General features: G+C 33.8%; 1 protein-coding gene and 2 non-coding genes across 3 annotated transcripts; 1 reads left to right on the top strand and 2 right to left on the bottom strand.

Moving 5' to 3' along the window:
• Positions 1-390: 390 nt before the first annotated feature.
• LOC133303284 (small nucleolar RNA snoR135) lies at positions 391-531 on the top strand. The gene has a single exon (XR_009750449.1). It is a non-coding gene; the product is annotated as a small nucleolar RNA snoR135 (small nucleolar RNA).
• Positions 532-1,390: 859 nt separating this feature from the next.
• On the bottom strand, positions 1,391-1,464 carry TRNAI-AAU (transfer RNA isoleucine (anticodon AAU)). The gene has a single exon. It is a non-coding gene; the product is annotated as a tRNA-Ile (tRNA).
• A 15,562-nt stretch (positions 1,465-17,026) lies between these two features.
• Positions 17,027-21,119, bottom strand: LOC133303269 (auxin-responsive protein IAA26-like). The gene is made up of 6 exons (XM_061503148.1): positions 20,465-21,119; positions 19,703-20,344; positions 18,745-19,016; positions 18,220-18,367; positions 17,734-17,798; positions 17,027-17,389 (listed from the first exon to the last, which is right to left on the bottom strand). The coding sequence occupies exons 2-6, from the start codon at positions 20,209-20,211 to the stop codon at positions 17,343-17,345; spliced, it is 1,041 nt and encodes a 346-aa protein (XP_061359132.1). The 5' UTR covers positions 20,212-20,344; positions 20,465-21,119; the 3' UTR covers positions 17,027-17,342.
• Between the last annotated feature and the right edge of the window lie 323 nt (positions 21,120-21,442).

Raw genomic sequence — 21,442 nt, 5'->3', positions numbered from 1 at the left:
ATTTTAGAGTCAGATCAACACATTTTATGGTAAGAATGACTTTCACAATTGATAAAGAGAACTTAAATACAAATGTTGCAAACTAGAAAGCTTCAAAATATACTTGTTAAAAAAAATGATTTAATGGAGGAAAATATACAGGTTTAGGCAATAGTAACTCTCTGGACATTTAGGCAGTTAGGATGGGCCAGAAAATGAAGTTTAGGGCCCAAAGTCCAGCTAGGTTAGGGTTTATCTGCTGCTTCACTATATATATCTGTCATACACACTCCATCCACATAGAATTCATTCCACCTCTCTATGTATCTCTTGCTTGTGAATCTCCGTCTTCGTTTCTTTCTTGTATCTATTTCATGGAGTAGAGAAGAAAATACAAGTAATAATTTTTAGAGAGCAGGGATTGTGTGTATCGGTTTTGTGCTGCGATCAATGCACTCTTCCGAAAGAGTTCCCTGCAACATTGTTTTGAGAAAATGGGCAGTTGTGTTTCATCTCTTGTTGAAAATCACAACAATCATTTTCCCTACATCTTTTTCTTTCAATTCACTCCTCTCTTTTTTTTTAAAATAATTAATTAATTAATATATCACAATATCTTATCTTGTTGATTTTTTTTATTTCAAATAAGTCTATAAAAATAGTCTGTAGTATTGATGTATTGTAGATATTAAAAAAAACAAAAAAGTCTGTACAAGCAAAATTGAAATTGTTGTTTGCAATTTTTATTTGCTTTAATTTTTGACTTCTATTAATTGTTTTGAAGATTTTGTTTATTTATTATGGACTGTGATGTCTTTACGCTTTCATATAATAAAATTGCATCTAGCTTAGTAGAGTTGCCCAATTAATGAATGGGTTGGTTGCATCTACAATTGAATCAAATTTGTGTTGTTGGTTGGTTGTATCAACTTGAGCATATATAGATTGTAGACCAAGTTCTGAATCTTGGGCAAGTAGCAACTGGGGAAATCGTATTTAGAAATTCGGCTTCTAAATTTCAGGCATGATTATGAACAAAGATTTCGATCTAAAATTCAGGACTTATATCCCATCATCTTGTGGTAGAATCAAGTAATATGCCTAAGAAAAATTAAACATAACATCTTAAAGCAGGTTCAGAGCCAAAGGAAAAAATAAAAAGGCCACCCGGGGTGCACACTAACAAAGTAGGCCAAAGATGTCTTCGAATCTAGGACTCTCAAATCACCATATTATCAGGGTAGGATAATACAACAATAGACAAATAATAAAATTTGGGTTTAGTGTGTTGTTCTGATATTTATTTAAATGGGTCACTATAAATGAAGAGGTACTTTTAAGGCCCAACCCGTCTCTGAAAGAGAATTAGAAGAACGACAGTCGTAAATAAAAAAATGAAAAATAATTTGTTTGGCCCATGCAGGTCTCGAACCTGCGACCTTCGCGTTATTAGCACGACGCTCTAACCAACTGAGCTAATAGGCCATTGTTATATCTAAACAATACATAAATTTATGCTGCCATGAACCAAAACGGCACATTCAAAATGTAAGTATTTGAGGGGGTGCAATATATTGGATTCAGGAATCTGCCCCAAATCCTAATTAGCCGCAAACAAAAATTTCTCACCGCACAAAATATGTTTTTTTTTTTAAGGAGTGAAAAATTTTAACTGTGACTAAACCTCGACTTGAAATTTGTCCAATAGTTATTCCAAAGAATTAAAACTTATAAAAATACTTGGGACCGACTCAAAAAAGTAATTAAAATCAATATACCAATCGTGTCTGGATTTATTGCTTCCAAATCTAGGTGTAAATTGTTAAATTCCAAAATTTCATACTTTTTTATTTAAATTATAATATTTAATTTTTTTTCCCATAAAACAGGAATCTTTTAGGCATACAAGGCATAGGATAAAATTGCAGAACCTACACTTACTTTTAAGTAGGCACTATTTTATTTTTTGCCAACGGTGATTTAGCCCCTAAACAGGCACTATTTTATGATACCAACTAAGAGAATTTTTCAAATATTATTCACTATATATATCCACACTTTTATTACAAAGGGGTTGCGTCACGTTTTGATCATGTGGTAAACCGACCTTAATATGTTTTATTTTTTAGTTTTCAAATATATAGAAATGAAGTATTAAAAAATGCTAATAACAAGTTTTAATGCACTCTTCTTAAATTATTACATTTACTTACTAAATAAATAATAGTGCCTATGAAATCCAGTGGTTTGAAATCTTATAAAGTCATGATTTGTTTTATCGATTTTAATGAGGTCATTCTCAATGGACCTATGCTGCAAAAATGCAGATGTGGGGTTGAACTTGCACATTTATCTCAGGTTTTTTTATGGCATCCAAAAATGCTACCCTGCATGCGTTTGCATGTGGGGGGTATGTTATTTTTCAGATACAATATCCAATGAGTTGCATTTATGAATTTTTTTTTTGTTAATTCCCCGTAAATAGTTGTGTAAGAGGGCAAGAGCCCTGAGTCAGTAATAATTCATGGAGAAGGATATTGTCACAACCAAGTTGTGTTACTATCAAGTGACTATCAATTAATCTCACCGTTAGATCGATTATGTTGATCCAACGGTTATATTTATTTCTATCTTTGTATGGTCATGATTCCCCATATTTAAAGTGAAAGCATTAAATATGGGAAATCATAACCATACAAAGGTGAAAATAAATATAAAATATTAAATTTGGAGAATCATGACCATACAAAGATAGAAATAAATATAACCGTTGGATCAATATAATCGATCTAACGGTAAGATTGATTGGTAGTCACTTAGTAGTAACACAACTTTGTTGTCACAATTCCCCATAATTCATACTTCAAAAGCTAAAGTTTTCTGGAAGGGAATTCAGGCGGCGTTTGATAGGTGTATTTTTTTTGAAATCCTGGAAAAACTCATTTGGGATTCTACTATACCTATGTTTGGTAGAGATAAATGCAAAAATTTGTCCATAATTCCAGTTTGCCAAGCTTTTTGATTGTAGTGTAAAATAAAGGTCAAAATACCATGAATAAATACCACAAAGTAGGTGATATTTTCGAAATCCGATTTCTCAAAAATTTTAACATTTTTTTTCGAACCTTTGTACCCTTTGTTGCATCGTGCCCTATGTGTTGCTGAGTACTGTGAAAGCCGCTGAACCAATGTGTTGCTCTTCTTGAGGGAGTAGGTCGTCATTTTTTGTGGGAATATTCAAAGATGCTGATATGGGAACGCTGATATGGAAAATTAATAGCCATTGAACCAAGGTATATTCAAAGTATTGTGAAAGCCACTGATACGGGAACGCACAATAAAGTATGAGGTCGAGTACAAAATTCTGGATCTGGAAATATTCAAAGATGAATATGGATACAACGCGCTGGAAGAAAAAAACCCACAAAAATACTCTTTTTTGCACTCTCTCATTTTTGTTTGTAGTCGTGTCTACATAGTTAATTTACGAGGTTATTTTCGTAAAATGCTTCCATATTCCCAATAACATTTTATCATCAACAAAACAACTTTATTGGAAAATTAATCAAAATTTTCAATAATATTTTCGCCTACCAAATAACTTTTTTGTAATATTTCCAAGAAACTAATATACTTACTATATTCCTAGTAATCATAATTTCCGAATAAAAAAAAATTCTCCTCTATCAAACACCCCCTCAATATTTTCATATCAGTTTTTTTTATATATATAATAATCTTTTGTGGTTGTTCTTAAGCATCCCTCCCATTTTCAGGAGTGAGGAAGGACTCTTCTATGAATTGGACCTTGGATGAACCAAATTCCTTGTGTTACGTGTGCAACTAGGAGGCAAGGATAGTAGCATTGTGATGCAAGAATTAACTGAGGTGTCAATTCCTCCCAATTTGATGGTTGGGACATCAATTGTGAGCTCTGTTTGTCTAACGACTATAATTTGCGCATTCTATTAACAACTTTTATTTGTTCATTTTTCTTAGTGTTAATTTCTTTCATACAAGTTATATACGAAATATAACCAATCTAGAATTTCAGGTACTAAACTTTATTTCATATTGATTATCTTCTTTATTGCTGTGGAGACTAACGGTAAGTTCTCTGTTAGGAGCGCCTATGAATTTTTGAGAATGGGTAACAAAAAGTGGCTTCTCGTCTAGAATTGAAAAGTGCCTGAGCGCATTGGCTGCTTTGTGATGCAAGTTGCGTACAGTAGACTTCATACCAATAAGGTTGCACATAAGTGGAGTTCCACTATGCTCTTTTTTTGAGCTTCACTTTTAGGACATATTGCATGTCATTAGGGACTATACTATCTGTTGTTTAACCGAGATTCTGTCTGAGTTCGTTGCTTGGGACTCTGTTCCACAACCCCCCCACCCCACACCACCAAAAAAAATAAATTGGAAATAAGATGATATTTTTGTAATTTGTAGTAAAAATATATTAACTAAAAACAGAAACAAAAGACAAAATAAAATTCCTCCAGGTGTTCAAAAATTAATATAGACCAATATTATTATGAATTTTACTAGAGTGCAATGTCATGACATTCCATAGGACAAAAAAGAATCTGTTAAACCAACTTAACCTCTCATCAGTGCCTTTTTCTTGAGGTACATTACATGCCCCATTTTTCAAGTGCCGTTAGGAATTAAACACTTTTGTTGTTTCCTCCTCAAGGCATTTGCAGAGATTGTGGGGTTGTTTTGCCTAAAGTGGTCCACTATTGTTGAAAACTACCACCTCCTATTCTCATTAATTTGTCTCTTCCTCTCTCTCTTTTTTTTTTTTTTCATCTTTTGTTTATCGGAGATTTTGATTAAAATCTCATTATTTCAATAAAGGTTATGCTTTTTCATTTCTTGCAACTAGAGAGCTTATGACAGTTACGTTTCTTAAAGAAGATAGTGGCATGGACACAAGTAGTGATGATTAATGGCAGTGGTTAGTACGACATAAATTGCATGGGAAACAACAATGAAATGATTTCATTTTGAAAAAATGTAAATAATTCATATCAACTTCTCTTTTTGATTTAATTATAAATAATATTTTTTGTATCGTAGGAGATAATTTTATCTGAAATTTACTTCTTCTTTTTCTTTAAATTATCTTATATCCAGTTCACATACTTTTTTATAGTGTAGCAAATAGATTCAACCTTAGAAACAATAATCCCTTAAATATAATATCTCAATTGAATAGAAGTTACATTCGAATTTAGATAGGATTTAATAATTATGTTATTGAAATTATTGAAGATTTTGAAAACTTCAATATAATAGTTCATTATTGCTGTGAGAAATAGAGTTTCATAACTTGAAACAAGCTAAATTTAAATAATTAGTAATCCAAAATCCATATTTACAATTAGTAATCCAAAATCCATATTTATAATTAGTAATCCAAAATCCATATTTATAATTAGTAATCCAAAATCCATATTGATTATATATATATATATATAAAAGATTATAATGTAAAAATGAAGGAAAATGTTTATTTAAAAAAAAAATACGAATTAGAAGTGGCATGTTGATTATAAATAAAAAATCAGTACTAATTATTTCAAACCCATTTTTTACTTTGATTCTTTGGCCCAAATAGCAGTGTCAGAAAAGAATACATAAAAAGGAATAGAAGCTTGACATAGTGATGATTTTTTGACTAACAATGGCTCCCCATTGGCCATTACAATACTTATATAATCGAAAGTGCTCCAAATGTTGCCGTCTCCCTCGAATACTGCTTTGTTTTTTATTTGTCCACAGAGAAATCAAATCCTAGTTGACTAGTTTTACAACCTTGACCCACTTGTAGAAAAAATGGGAAATTTTATATAGATCAATAATTAATACAAGACTCGTTATGCAATGTTTTATCTTCGTGAAATTAAAAAAAGGGGTGATCTCATATGAATGTTACATAATCATAATTTCATAACTCCGCCAATCATGCATCAACAGGATATAAAAGAACGTGAATAACTCAACATTTTTGTGCAGTGTCCAGAGCTGCAGAGCATGAGTTCTGTGTGAGTGCCTGTGGTCTGAACTCTGATAGAGAATGAGAGAGCATAGCAAAAGCAAAAAATATAAAGCCAAAATAAAATAAAATAAAATAAAAAAAACTCCCACTTACACCTATATCATTACTTCTTTGGCTAAGAATATAAGAAGGGTTGGGTCAAAGAACAAAAGTTAGAAATGGGTGATCCATCATCATTATTCAATATTCATATATACAACTACAACATATCACCCTTATTTTCCCTAACCCCATTAATCACTTGAACCTTTTCCTTTTCCTTTTCCTCCACACTGATCTAAAAGCCTTTTCTAATTCCTATATATACATATATCTTATATGGCTGCAGAGACTTTTCTAGCTAAAACTATCCGCCTAGTAAGGTGGATCAAACTCCAGAGATGCATGGCAGAACACAAGGTGAAGGTGAAGGTGATGACTCCATGATTTGTATCTTTCTCTTGTTTCATACTGTCTTCTACAGCTGTGGCACACAGGCTCAAGCCAGGCAAGTTATTGATGAAGCCCGTACTGATCACTACTGTTTTTTTTTTCAACTTTTTCGGAAACATCCTGTTATAGATGTGTGGTTGTTTCTTTCCCCAAGTTATTTATCTTCAAATGAATTCTGAGAAACATATTACACATATAGAATACAATTAGAAGGCTATTAAAGTTTATCAAGAGTTCAATTTACTATGCATAATATGCTAGGTAGAAGCTAGCTATTAATTAGAATGGAATTAGTGTATTTTTTTTTCTTTTTTCTCATTTTATGGTTTGTTGCCCCTTTTCTGGGTGCATAATATCTTTGTCCTTTTATGAAATTTGGGTTTTATTTGTGGCGGACTGTTAATTCCGTAAAGAACATTTTTATTTCCTTCCTTTTCTATAATATGTTTCTTGTGTATGGATCTTTGCTTCTTTTCCTTGATATAATTAAGATGCTCCTATGTACTTATTAATCTCTTGCTTATATTGTCTACAATATTAGGATTTGGGCCATACCAAAGAGATTAAAAATGTATTGGTTTGATCCTTAGAACCGTGTAATTCATCCTAAATACTTTATTTGTAACATATGCTTCTCGTTGTAGAAAGATTTCATTTTTGCTTTGATAGTGAGATCTTAATAAAATCAATTTTTAGCATTTTGCAAATAATGAGATCCAAACTTGTACCTGTAACTCAATGATCATCAAGGTTTCCCTCACTACTGTATAATGGTGTAAGAGGTAAAAGCTAGAAAAGGAATATTATATTAAAGGAAAAAATTATATTTATAAATTTTTACAAACTACACTATGTATTCGGGGTAGTACATTTCAGCATATAGTGTATTATTGTAAAAAAAAAATTATAAATATAATTCTTCCTGTGTTAAAATTGAAAAGTGGGTAATAAAGATTTGTAAGTTGAAATGTCACTTTGACGTATCTCAAGGTTAGTAAGTTAGAATGTTGGAGTTCAGTTTCTGTACTAAAAATGGAATTAATTAAATGGAAATGAAATAAAGATTGCAGATTGAACATTTCTTGTGAATATTAAATTTGATTGATTTTGTATATAGATTAGGGTGAATTAAGAAATTTATAACAGAAAGTATATAATAAAATATATAAGAAGTTATATATTAATTTATTTGAATATGGAGTTAGATCACCTCAATTCATAAAAAAAAATATAAATACAAGAGGTGAATTCTGTAATTTTCGAAAGGGATTAATGTTTTTCATATTATTTCTTACACGCATAAAAATATGTGAAGTCATGGGATCAAGTGAAGAAAAGAGAGTGATTATCAGAGTTAATTAGTTCCTCAAATCTGTGTGTTGTTTACTCAATACATAAGTACTGAGCGTATATGCACCATCTATGAAGCACCGACACTTCAAAAATTCTGACGTGTCGTGCCCGATACTCTTCGACACTCCCCGACACTCTAACACGTGTTATAGAAATTCAAAAAAAGGTTTAAAGGTTGTGTTGCGTTGAGTTTTTAGTTTCAACTATTAGATTCGTTGAATTTCGATTATCATTTTATTGAGTTTAATATAAATATTTAGGATATCTTACGTTTCTTTGCAAAATCGATGAATATTATAAGTTTAGTTTCATTTTTTTATTAAATTATTGAATATTAAATATAATATACACTACATAAATTAAAAATATTATTTAATATCAAAACGTATCGAAATCTAACATTTTTATAATTAACGTGTCGAAATGTCATGTCGTATCGTATCATGTCACGTGTCCCGTATCAGTATCGGTGCTACATAGAGCACCATTTTTGAATTTCGAGTAATGCAAAATCCATTTGTTGTAAAATCACATGGATCACGTGTAATTTCGAAATTTGCGATTTATGAATCTCCAAAAGTCAAAGTTTGAACTTGTAAAGAAAAAATACTTGCAGGGAATAAATAAAAGTACGTCTTTCTACCCTTATTTAATTAAAAGTGAATTATAATTTTAACTCACTAAAATTTTAAAAAAATTATATTTATATTTTTTACTTTAAAATAAACTTTAGTTTGCAACTTGATAGGTCTTACAGGTCGTATTAGGTTTTTTAGTTTTTTTATAATATGTCAGACCAGACCTATAAATCAAGTCTTTAATAAACTGATAGGTCAGTATAGGCTCTAAATATTTTAGATAGACTTAGACTATCAAAGTCAAAGTCTGACCTAACTTGGTCCATTTATACCCCTAGCCGTGACCTGTGAAGAACATCAACGTAGAAGGACAACAAACTTCACAATTAAAAACAAATATGGAACAAGCAACGACAAATGTCTATCAAAGTGTTTAGAACAAACAGAATCAGAGAACACGAAAAAAAGAAAGAATAACATCATTTCTCGTTAATTCAATTGATCTCAGATACAAGAAGTACTTATATATGTGAAGTATTGTATGTGAGTAAACAGATAGCTAAAGAAAGAAAGAGTACAAGCTGATAACAAGAAAGTATAACTGACTAACTAATTAACTAACTGGCTAACTAATGAATGAATAGTTATTAGTAATAGCCCCCCTCAAGTTGGGAGGTGAATATCAAACAATCCCAACTTGGAAATAATATCTCGAAACAGAGCAAGATTGAGAGACTTTGTGAAGACATCTGCCAATTGATGATGAGTGGAAATGGGAAGTAACCGAATAAGGCCTGAGTTAATTTTCTCTCTGGTAATATGACAATCAATTTCGATGTGTTTACTATGCTCATGAAAGCTAGGATTATGAGCAAGATATACAGCTGCTTGATTGTCGCAATAAAGAGGCACTTGTTGAGAGAATGGAATGTGAAGGTCATTAAAAAGATAGGCTAACCATTGGAGTTCACATGTGGCAGCTGCAATGGCACGATATTCAGCCTCAGATGATGAACGGGAGACTGTGTGCTGCTTCTTTGATCTCCAAGAAATCAAAGCTTCACCCATAAAAATACATATACCAGTGATTGATTTTCTTCTATCAGGGCAACAAGCTCAATCACTATCAGAAAAGCCAGTAATCTGTAAGGAATTCGAAGCAGGAAACAATAAACCTTTTCCTGGAGAAGTTTTGAGATAACGAAGAACATGGCATGCAGCAGTAAAATGATCAATCGTAGGATGAGATACAAACTGACTAAGCTGATTTACAGCATGTGTGATGTCAGGTCTCGTGGTGGTTAAATACAATAACCTGCTAACGAGTCTTCTATAAGCCAAAGGATCTGTATAAGGCTCACCCTGAGCTTGATGAAGTTTGACGGAAGGATTTAAAGGTGTAGATGCTGGTTTGGCTGCTGTAACACCCTGTATATATCCGGTAATGTTATCATACTATCGTATTAAGCAGCGCTTAATTAAAAATGCGGAATATCTTTTTCTTTTCAATTATGATCTCATTATCATTACCAACTTGCTTATTAATCAATTAATAAAACATCGCCTGTATGTAATTGCAATAAAAAAACTAACTGAAATACCTCATAATCATAGATAATAAAAGTGTGGCTCTAGTCACGGAACTACAACAACGTAGACCGGACCATCTAACAGCTTATACAACTCCAAATCAAAAGCACTAACATAAAGTGTCATGGACAATCCCCATGCTCACTCAAATAAGGCAACACGCCCAACATCAGTCTCAATAACAACATAAACATAAATAGCGGAAAACATAAACAGCATCCATATCCAGTCATGGCAGCAAACAACATAATATCATCAACTAAGCTCTGGCCTCCTGCCGCCAGAGGCATCAGTCACCAAACTACCAGAACCTGAAATATGCATTCCCCAAACGTGGGGAGAGATCTCTAAACAAGAAATCTCAGTAAGACAAGGGGTCCTCAAGGATCTTCCACCCCAAGCTCACTTACATGTGCAATATAAGTTCAAAAGCAGTTTATCATCATCAGTTCTAAAATAATGCAATGCAACAGATAATCATGTCATGTGTGTCAATTCTATTCTACTGGCCAGAGAAATGCAGGATTTATATACACTAAATACCCACACTAGTGCAAGACGCTACTTGCATTCACCCCGGATCACCATATCGTATGACGCTACATACTCAGGCTTACCGTCAAGATGAAACAACACATGCATATTAAAAGCCATTACACATAAAGCTCAACAGCATTTCAAATATTCAAAGAATGTAACACAACATGCATACAACCATACCCCCATGGGACATGTGGAACCACAACATGGCTAAACCGAGGACACGAAAGCTTACCTTGCAAGCTAACTCCCAGAGCCAAGAGTCCACAGCTCAAAGTCCAAACACAGCAGATTCACAATCTATTATGGACCAATACTATATCAATAATAATGCAACACAAGCATATAAATTAAAGACAACGTCTTTCCTTACGTTTTACGTCTTAAGGCTCCATACCAAGCCATAAGTCCTTAATCACAACAATTCTGACTTCGTTCATTAATTACAGAAGTTCAACTTCATCAATCTAGAGTCCAAAAACCCCCAATAGCCTACTGTACATACGGCACAGCTACTGTTCTACGAAATCTCAGAATATCCAGATATTCCTCGGGACCATATCCGGATATGCAATATCCGGATATCTCACTGGACATATCCGGATATATACAGAATCCCATATCCGGATATCTAATATCCGGATGTCCAAATCCCATATCCGGATATCACATATCCGGATATTTCTCGAGCAGATATCCGGATATTTCATGACAGAATGCAGAAAATGCATTTCGTGAAGATATCCTTCCAAGGTTTCATTTTTAACACTTAATTACGTTAAAGCATGCATCTTTATATTGATTAAGGTCCACACCCCAGTTGGTTACTTGATTAACTCATTAAACATGCAAAGATCACACCTTTAACCCATTAAAACACAAGCTCAAGGTAGGTACAACTCACCAAAGCTCAAAACAGAGGCAAAGGGTTGCTCTTGGAGCTCACAACCAGCTCCCAAACTCTGACTTGGAAGAGTGCACAAAAATGCACAACAAGGTGGTTCCTTTCTTCCCAAAGATGACCACTTGGAGCTTCAACAACCAAGAACAAAACCTCTACACTCCAACCCACTAACTCAGCCCCCTCACAAGCTCAACACAGCCACCAACACTCAGAAAGAGACCAACAAAGCAGTCCCAAAGCTAGCTCTCACCCTCACCAAGTGTTTAAAAAGAAGGAACAAGCATCAAAGGTGATAACTTGGCCAAGAAATGAAGGGAAGAGCAATGAAGCTCTATTCTGGTCAGCCTCCACCAACAACTCACGCTGGAATTCTGTTTTCTAGGGCATTGTGCCCTTACAAAGGGTATTTATAGCCTAAACGCACTTAAACACACAGTATTAACTTTAATTTCTACGCTTAGAATTTTAATCCCAAACTTTGGAATCTGAAAATACACATTTTTCCGAGAATTATCATATTTTTCTTATAATTTTCTGAGCACGTTTTCGATACGCGCTTTTCAAAGCCAGTACCGGTTTCTAGCACCAGTTCTCATTATTTGGACTTGAAACTCGTTTTACAAGTCCTACATATCATTCTAGTAATTATCATGCACTTATTATAATTTTCCGGGATACTTTTTCGGTACTCATTTATACCGACTAGCAGAATCGGTATCTGCACTTTTCTTCCGAAAAGCAACTTTCAGCATTATTACTCACTTACTATAATTATTAAAGCCTCATAATAATTATTAGGGTCAATTATGGAATCATTTCCTATTTTCTCATAATTTATTAATTAAATTCCTTAATTAACGGTGCGGGTTCTTATAGCTGCTAAGAGACCAGAATCAACCAACAATTCAAGAGTGTATTTCCTTTTATTAAGAATCAGATGTTGCTTGGATCGAGCCACCTCCAATCCCAAGAAAAAACGAAGAGGACCAAGGCCTTTGATTCGAAATTGACTGTGTAAAGTAGATTTAACACGTTGGATTTCATTTAAATCATCACCAGCTAGAGCCACATCATCAACATATATTAGCAATGCTGTGAAGGAATTGGGAGTTCTGCGAACAAAGAGACTGTGATCTGCAACAGATTGCTTGTAACCCAATGATTGAAGGGAGTGAGTGAGTTTAGCATTCCATTGGCGACTTGCCTGTTTCAATCCATACAGTGACTTTTGAAGCTTACAAACTCTATTAGAAAAAGAGCAAGAGATGCCAGGAGGTAGACTTTAAATAAAGTCTTTAATAAGCTGAGAGGTCAGTATAGGCTCTAAATATTTTAGATGGACTTAGACTATCAAAGTCAAAGTCTGACCTAACTTGACCCATTTATACCCCTAGTCGTGACCTGTGAAGAACATCAACGTAGAAGGACAAAAAACTTCACAATTAAAAATAAATATGGAACAAGCAACGACAAATGTCTAAAATCATTTAAATGTCATCGGATTCACATAAATTATTTAATCAGTGTTTAGATATTTTAAAAATACAAAAAAAAAAAACAAATAAGTTGTTAATGAATATGTACAAGAAATTTTCATACTCCATATATATACATATATCTTCGTTGATTTTTCTCTTTGATAGTTTTCACTTATTAATCACCAAAATTTCCATTCCTGTTGTAAAATGAAATACAAATAACACCAAAAAACAATTCAATTTCATTACAATAGCAACGGTAGCTCTACATTAAAATAATTTTAAAAAAAAAAAAAAAAGCTAAACGTAAAACAACACTCCAATTTTTAAAAAGAAATAAAATCAATATATACAACCACACAAAAAAAAGTTGTAAATAAAAAAAGGGGTATGAATTTTACTCATGTAAAAAACACTCAATAAACAATTATAGTCAGCAAAGACAGAGAATTTCTCTTTTAAAAGATTCAAAAATGTAAATCAATTTTTTTCCACAGCGGACAATATATTACCAATGCATATTCCAAGAACATGTATAGATAAAATCTTGAGAAAACAAATTAAATATATTAATTTAATTGAAAGAAAAATGCTGTAAATTGATTTTGTAAATTAATTCTTTCCATTAAAAAATACATGCGTTTGAAACTTTGACTTTTAAAAAAATTCAAAAATTTCTACCAAAATAAAATCAAAAATTATTTACTCCTAAAACATTGTTTTACAGCCAATTTCAATTATGTCTAATGTTGATGGGAGAAACTTAAGCATTTGATTTGATATAAAAGCTCATAAGACATGTGTCATAAAATGTGAAAGAGATATGGCTATGTTAAAAAAGATAGTACGTACAGAGTTTATTACACTCTTAAAAATGAAGACTCAAATTTGTTATATAGGGATAAACAATTTATGTTAAGTTTTTTATTTAAATAGTAATTTTGATAATAGGATGTTGCTTGAATTCATTGATAAAAATTACTTTTTGATATATATATATATTTATCAATAGAGATACATAAATAATATGAAATTATGATAGTATTTTTTTTATATACATATACCTACAAATTTTATTTAGTTGAGAGGTTGGGCATCAAAATTACAAATTTTACTCTAAAATATGTTAATTGTTCGATATGTATACCTAATACCTTGATATAATATGAAGTTGTGTTTAAGCTTTTATGGAATTGAGCTGATGGTAGTGGCCGCGAGTATTTTATCCATATGATCTAGTGGAATAAGGGGTGCAACACCTGGCAGGCAAAACTAAAGTCAGTAAGAGTTATATATATAATGTGTAAGGTAAAGTTAATACCTATATTGTTTGACGAAAAAGGATGAAAACCCCTCTTATATATGACGGTTGCCCCAAAGTTCCTTAGAAATTTAGGATTTCTCATTTAGTGAGTGGGTCCATAAATAATGGGCTAAGCCTAAATAATATATCTATAATAGTTAACAAAGGACGCATGTAGCCTCAAACATTATTTAATGACCTCAAACATGTTTTCTAAACAAGCTTCAGAAACTGCCAAACTGGTTTAATTGGGGGAAAGCCTAAGCTTGATCTTGTGCTAAACCACCTTCTTCCACGTCCACGCACACATCCTCTCTTTGCTACCGCAGTTCTCTCTCTATATATGGTAAATTGTGCTGTTCTCTTTTATCTCATATTCCTATACTAGTTTTTTGCTTTTAAGCTAACTTAGACTTTATGGTAAAATTGTAAATCAAACAAAAAAAGGGCAACTTTTTAGTGTTTAAAAGCATATATGAGAGAATATGAGAAAGCTGGCCTAATATATTATTAACTCAAAAAAAAAAAAAAAAAGAGAGGGGGGCGGGGCATATATGAGTATATGAGAGTTGCACTAGTCTAATTGTCAAAGGCGAGAGATGGGAAGTGGGAAACAAGGGGAGACACTATCCCCTTGTGATTTTCAATTATCACATTAATATATATATATATACCTTATAACATTATTAGAATACAAAAGTGTCGTTGCGCGGAAAAATCAATGATTTCATATTGGAAATTGTGTTTCGTGTTGGTTGGTCCTAATTCGTAACATCCACTCACCGTAACTGAAAATGGACCGAACCACACTATTCGAGTGCTGATCTGATGTATATGCCTGCCCTAAAAAAATGCGTCTACTATTTGCCGACACGTATCTCTCAGTCTCATCTCTGTGTTCATGCACTTCACATGCTTTCAGGGCCTCTATGCCATTTGAGTTGCATACCCAACTCATGTATCTCAAGATAGACCTATTTTTTGGTAGAGGATTAACAGACTTCGAGAAATATGATAACGAGAGAAATTTCAAGTTCACCAAATCACTTATACACAAATCTCCTAAGTTGAGCCAATTCAGGAAGAAACGTCTATTGATAGGTGTTTGATTAAAACTGAAATGATAATGGAATAATATATTCTTTAAATTCTACTCCTGGTTTAATTTTGATGGTAAAACAGTAATGATAATTATGATATGACAGTATATATTTTTTTCATCATTCGTAATTTATATTTGAATTTTAGGGTGAGTTTTGGGGTGGATTATCTTTCGGTTGGATCAACTTGATAAACTATAATTGAAATGATCAATCAATCACCGGTTGCTGCGACATTCCAAGCTTTTGTAAAGGAGCTATACTTAAAAAGAGTTATTGGGTCAGGAAGCATGGCCCATCAGCTGATACCGGAATGATCCAATTCAAACCAAGTCCTGTATCATTATCATTATAGATCCCAGAATTGGGTTCTAACTTCTAACAACTACCAAGTTTGTGAGCATCAATGTTCAGCCTCTAGATTACACCACCAACTACACAATGAAATTGGATCAATTAGTACGAGATTATTCTAATCCCGACACATAATTGTGTTAAAAACTTGATAAGGAGAATTTTATTGCCATTGTGATCCTGCCTAACTCAAACTTAATCTATCGAGTGATTGATGAATTGATAGAGGAATCTTATAAAATAAAATAAAAAAAATTATACCACCAAGGCACCAACTCCCTTTAGAAGAAGGTATGGACGACATACACATGTATGTACGGTTAAGTCACGCAAAGTTATAGAATGTATTTGTCCATTTGTCTCCTCGAGCAGATCAGTTTACCCTTCTTCCCCCCCACATACATTGGTCTAGAGTGAGACTTTAGTCTCATTTTTGGGCAGCCATCCAAGTTAGGCACCTCTCAACGACAACGACTACTCAATTCTCCTCAAATCGCTTTCTGTTATAAGGCATTTCTACTTATGGCCGGACTCATAGATGCAATGCTCCCTTCACTTCCCTTTATTGGCATTACTATTAGTATTGCCCCTCCCTCACCCTTTACTCAATTCATCAAAGATATTTTACCCGGTCCGAACGGAGTGTGTCCACACATTCAACAAAACTATACACGTGACATGTCCTTATACCAATATAATGAAAGTCATTCTACTAACGTAGCATAACAATTATACTTTGTACGTGGTTGGAAATTGTTCAACGTTTGCATCTTTTAAAAAAATGAGGCGGCTTTTCAACATTAATCGTATATTTCTTAACCGGGAAGGCACTTTTTATCTTGAATTATAAAATTCTGAAAATAAATATATATTTTGTTTGACTTAATACATTAGTTTTGTAGTAGCAGTTAAGCCTTGGAATAAATGGTTAACCTTTGGCCCGCTTGTTTAGAATTTTGTCAAAGCCATCCGTGAGCAAGAAGAATATGTTGCTTCGTTCAAAAGTGACATCAACGCTGTAAACGTCACCTTTGCGTCGAGCAAAAGTTTAAAAAGAAAATTTAAATACTGTTGTTCTCCAATTTGAAAGATTCGTCCAATTAAAAGTTGAGTAACCTATTTAACTTTCGAGAGGAAATTATACCACCATGCAAAACAAATTTCTCAACAGTTATTTTTTCACATATCAATTGTCAATAATTAGAATAATAATTTTTATTTTATCATTTCACAATAATAACCATTATTCTATCTATAATAAATTATTGCCTTCCACATAATATGATAATGTGAAAACTTTTCACGAGAGAATTCATTCTCAATTTTCCCATACAAAGGGACTTTTTAACGTTGAACATGAAAATTATTAGGAAATTGCAATAACCCGTACAAAGGGACTTCAAATACAAACCAAAACAAGTTAATGGTTACTCAACAGTAAATCATGAGTACAGACATCCGTGAAGTTTTCCTTCCCTATTTATACAATACATAAACAATTCAAATCTTTCATAACAAACAAGATACATCCAGACGCATTACTTAGTTGTAATGTGAGCTACAAGTTTCATTCCACCATCTTCATCGGAGAAAAGAACCAAAACGTCAAATTAGAACAGTCTTAAACTTTCAGCAGAAAAGTAAGACCTCAAACTGCATGCCTTTCATTTCATTGCTGAGTCAAGTGATACCTTGTCTTGCTTACTGCCACCTGAAAACAAGAGCATTTCTTCAAATCTCTAATCAAAACCAAAGCAAAACAAGGGAAGGGGGAAAATAATGAACTAGATGTTAGAGAGATACAAAATAATCAATTAAATTTCACCAAATGCCTTAAGGTTTTGGGTTGAACTTAAGGTTTTGGATTGAAGAACGCTTGTCATGGTATCAAAGCCTTTGGCCAAATGCCTTAAAGATTTTGGGTTGAAGTGACGCTTATCATGATATCAAAGCCCAAAAACTTACGGCATTTGGTGAGACTTAATTAATTATTTTGTATCTTTTGTATCTCTCTAACACTAGCTTTTCTAATTAAATCATAGGATTCCAACTCACGGGTAAAAGCAGAAAGCTCAGAACTCTTCAACACCCGCAGCCTCTTCACTGTTGATACGAACATGCTGCCAAGCATAGACATTAAAAATAAAATAAAAAAACATATAATAGCTATCTTTGATGCCAGCCATAGTTATCTATGAATAAGTAAAACATTAAAAAATAAAAGGAAAAGCCAATTGCAAGAGTTATTCATAGTTTATTTGTATTTCTAAGAGGGGACAATCGTACAAGTGTTTTCATGTGAAAAACAGACAAGCCATGGCATGTAGTGCTTCGGATTTATTCATAACATTAGGCAAAAAGGTTCGTTTGACATAAATATATGTAGTAAATTTTAAGCACAAGGAATCTATAGCCAATCGCTAGTACAGTTCGTAGGACAAAATGTTAATTTGGCATTGGCCCTCGCGCATTAGTGATGGAATATAATATTGAATAAAATAAAATAATAGTGCATAAGATCGATAGAGATAAGATGCTTACTGCCATGGCACATCCCCAACAAGCATCCTGTCTCCTTCATTATCCTCATAAACAAGAGTATACTCCCCACTTCCATCCATTAAACCCGTAATAGTTTTCTCGTCCTCTTGCTTGTTGTGAACTCCACCAGCAGAGGAATCTCTTTGAGCTGAACACCAGCGAAAAAGACAAAATGAGATAACTTCATTAATGCACCAAGTTTCATTGTCACAAAGTGGAAGTGAACTCAAACGTGGAAAAAATAAATTGAAACAAAATGGTCTGAAGGGCCAATTAGAAATTTTGCATTAAAAACTTTGTTTGGTGAAAAAGATTGACCATAAGCATTAAATGTTGAATTAATGTAGCCAACCCCAAGCACATAGCTAGTAATAAATTTACAAACATGTCTCTAGTTGGGTAGCTATCGCTAGAAAAGAAAAAAATTTCCACACTAGGAACATTTATGTCTATTAAGAGAATAAACAATTGTGAATAATTTGACCGCATGAGCACAATCATTGAATTAAGGGTCAAAAAAATCACCGGCAAGGAGGCCACTGAAGAGCTCGTCAACTGCAGAGGAGAGATTTTCATAGCTGTCATAAGCATTGAGGTCCACTTTCCTCCCAATTGGAACTCCATCCATGTTGATCTTGACAAATAAACCTTTACCATAGTTTTCAACAGATTTTTTACCAGCAACCTTGTCATGCTGATGCTGGCACTCAGGAGGTGGCTTTGAAGTGCTGCTGCTTGCAAGGTTCTTCCTGAACGAACGAATTGGAGGCCAACCCACTACTGGACCTGGAGCAGTTCTGTTTTTGGTGGGTCCATATGGAAAGTTAGGCATGAATGTGAACAGTGAAAAACAAATAAAAAAACCAAAGCTAAGTTTAAAAAGAATATATGTTGTGGGGATAAAGAGCGTACTATACTAACATAACCCTGCAATAACTCATCAATTCTCATATTTAAAATTCGTATATATATTTTTATTTATATCAACAAGCAAAAATAGTATAGGGTGAGAGAGAGAGAGAGGAGAGGGGACATAGAGACAGGGTCAGATATTCACATGCCAATGTTAAAACTCGGATAGGAGAATAGATAATAAATAATAAATAGCATAAAAATTCCAACGTAGACATCTCAGAAGCAAACATGGCAAAGTATAACAGAACAAAAACAGCCAGTACAGAATACAGGGATCAAAGCTTAAAAATTACCCCTTTCCTTTTTGTGGATGAGGACTGTCCATGCCAGTTAATAAAAAGAATATTGTAATTAAAAAAAAAAAAAAAAAACATGATGGTTGATTCTTACACTGAGAAGTGCAACAAGGGGTTAGTAACGCTAGATCTATTATACGGTAACATGTAGAAAGAAACAGCAGAAGCTTGCATGGACCACATAATATATGAAACAACGTGACTCTCTGGGAATGAATATCCTCTGTCTAAAAGTTACAAAACATAGATACAAGATAGAAAAGCTGGAGTACCTTTTCTGAGAGCTGTTGGGAACAGCTGTATTTGCAGAAGAGGGAGAGAAAACTTTCTTATCACCATTCTGCAACTCTACCACCTTAGGGCAACAGGTTTGGGAAGAATCTTTTCCCATCACAGGCTGGCTTGAGGGAAACTGAAGAAATGATGAAGCTTTGTTACCCTGTTGGTAGCCTGTGGAAGCCCATGGACAGGGCAACATAGCCCCACAAGGGGTGTCAGAGGTAGAAATATTATGGCTTTGGAATCCATTGTTGGAGCTCATGATTGCATGAGGCAAGGTAGAGAGGTAACCAAGAGAGAGTAGAGACTCATCTCTTTCTTCTGTGTTTCCTTTCTTCATTTTGTCATTGAGAGACCAGTCCTCACCAGGTGGACCAAGCCTCAACTCAAGCTTCCTCTCCTCTGAAGACTTTCCTTCGTTTCTGTTCATCTGCCACTCTCTCTCATTTGAGATCAAATCCAGCAGCTGAGGAGAAACCTCATTTCTTGACCTTTCTCCCATCACTAATGCCACAAAATAAACAACACCCTTTTGCAAGAATCTCAAAAGGATATGCCCTTGCTCTTCGTACTATTCACCAAATATATGTAAGAAAAAAAAAATTGAGGAACCCCACTGGTTAATGCAACAAAACCTGTTTAAGAGACCCAAAAAAAAAAGTCAAAAACAAAACTCTGGTTTAAAACCACACAACGGATGAACTGAAATAGACATCAAATGAAAGTATCAGAGAAGATAGGTTCAGTTGACATACCCTTTATAAGGTCTAACCACAGCTTAAGTCCACGAAATACCACATCTTGTCAAAAACAATAGCTTCTTTGCAACAAGGTTCAACCTTTGATATCTAAGCCAACGGCTAGCAGAGCCTACAATAAACCTTAAAAAGTTTCGGCCACTGGAAAACGTTGAATAGACAGACTAAGGTAGCAGTTAAGTCCGAACACAAATATCAACACAGCTCAACAGAAACCCCACCAAGAGAAAGAAAGAAAAAAATAAAAACACACCAAAAGCAAAGGTGGAGGGAGCTATAATAGCATGGGATGGTAATCTAGCTTTGCTTTAAGGAGCTATAAGTCTTTTATTTGCACGCTTAGTGGGTTCACCAGCTTTCTCTCTCTCTTTCCCCTTTTTAAGTAGAGAAAAGGGTTTATATTTCAGAAGAGGCAAAAAAGAGACACAGGGTGATAAAAACCAGAGAGATTCCCCTTGGCCAACCCCAAGAACAGAACAGAACAGAAAACAGGAACGGAATTAGAGCATAATGCACGCAACCCTGAGATGAGAGCTCTCATAAAAATAACGTTAGGTTGTTTAGCACAGGAAGTAAAGCATGCTGTGCTGACCCTCCCCTAAAGATACTCCTCCTGCCTTTAGAATAGACACACTCTACCCTATACCCTTATAGCTGCTACACACTCTACCTTTATTAGTTCTGTGTTGAGAGAAAGTGACTTGCACTGTAATTTAACATTTTCTCCCTAATCACACTCAGTCAATTTGATTAGTTTTGTAACTTTTAGTTTAGTTTACTTGACACTTCAAAGTCCAACCGAAGAAGCCGACACTGGCACGCTCAAGTCCATGTTGGCACAAAGGGACAAAGCTTTACCCTTTTAGTAATCAATGTTAATATCAAAAAAAGCTAATTGGTTAATTAAAAGATTGATTTGGCTTGGATAAGATTTATGAGATAAACACGATTTGAGGAGCTAAACAAAAATTGAAA

The sequence above is a fragment of the Gastrolobium bilobum genome, unplaced genomic scaffold (assembly GCF_033153095.1).
Source record: "Gastrolobium bilobum isolate Gb01-03AN ecotype WA unplaced genomic scaffold, APGP_CSIRO_Gbil_v1 utg21994, whole genome shotgun sequence".
NCBI classification, from domain to species: Eukaryota; Viridiplantae; Streptophyta; class Magnoliopsida; order Fabales; family Fabaceae; genus Gastrolobium; species Gastrolobium bilobum.
The sequence above is the reverse complement of the archived record's forward strand: the minus strand, read 5'-3'. Positions and strand labels throughout refer to the sequence as shown.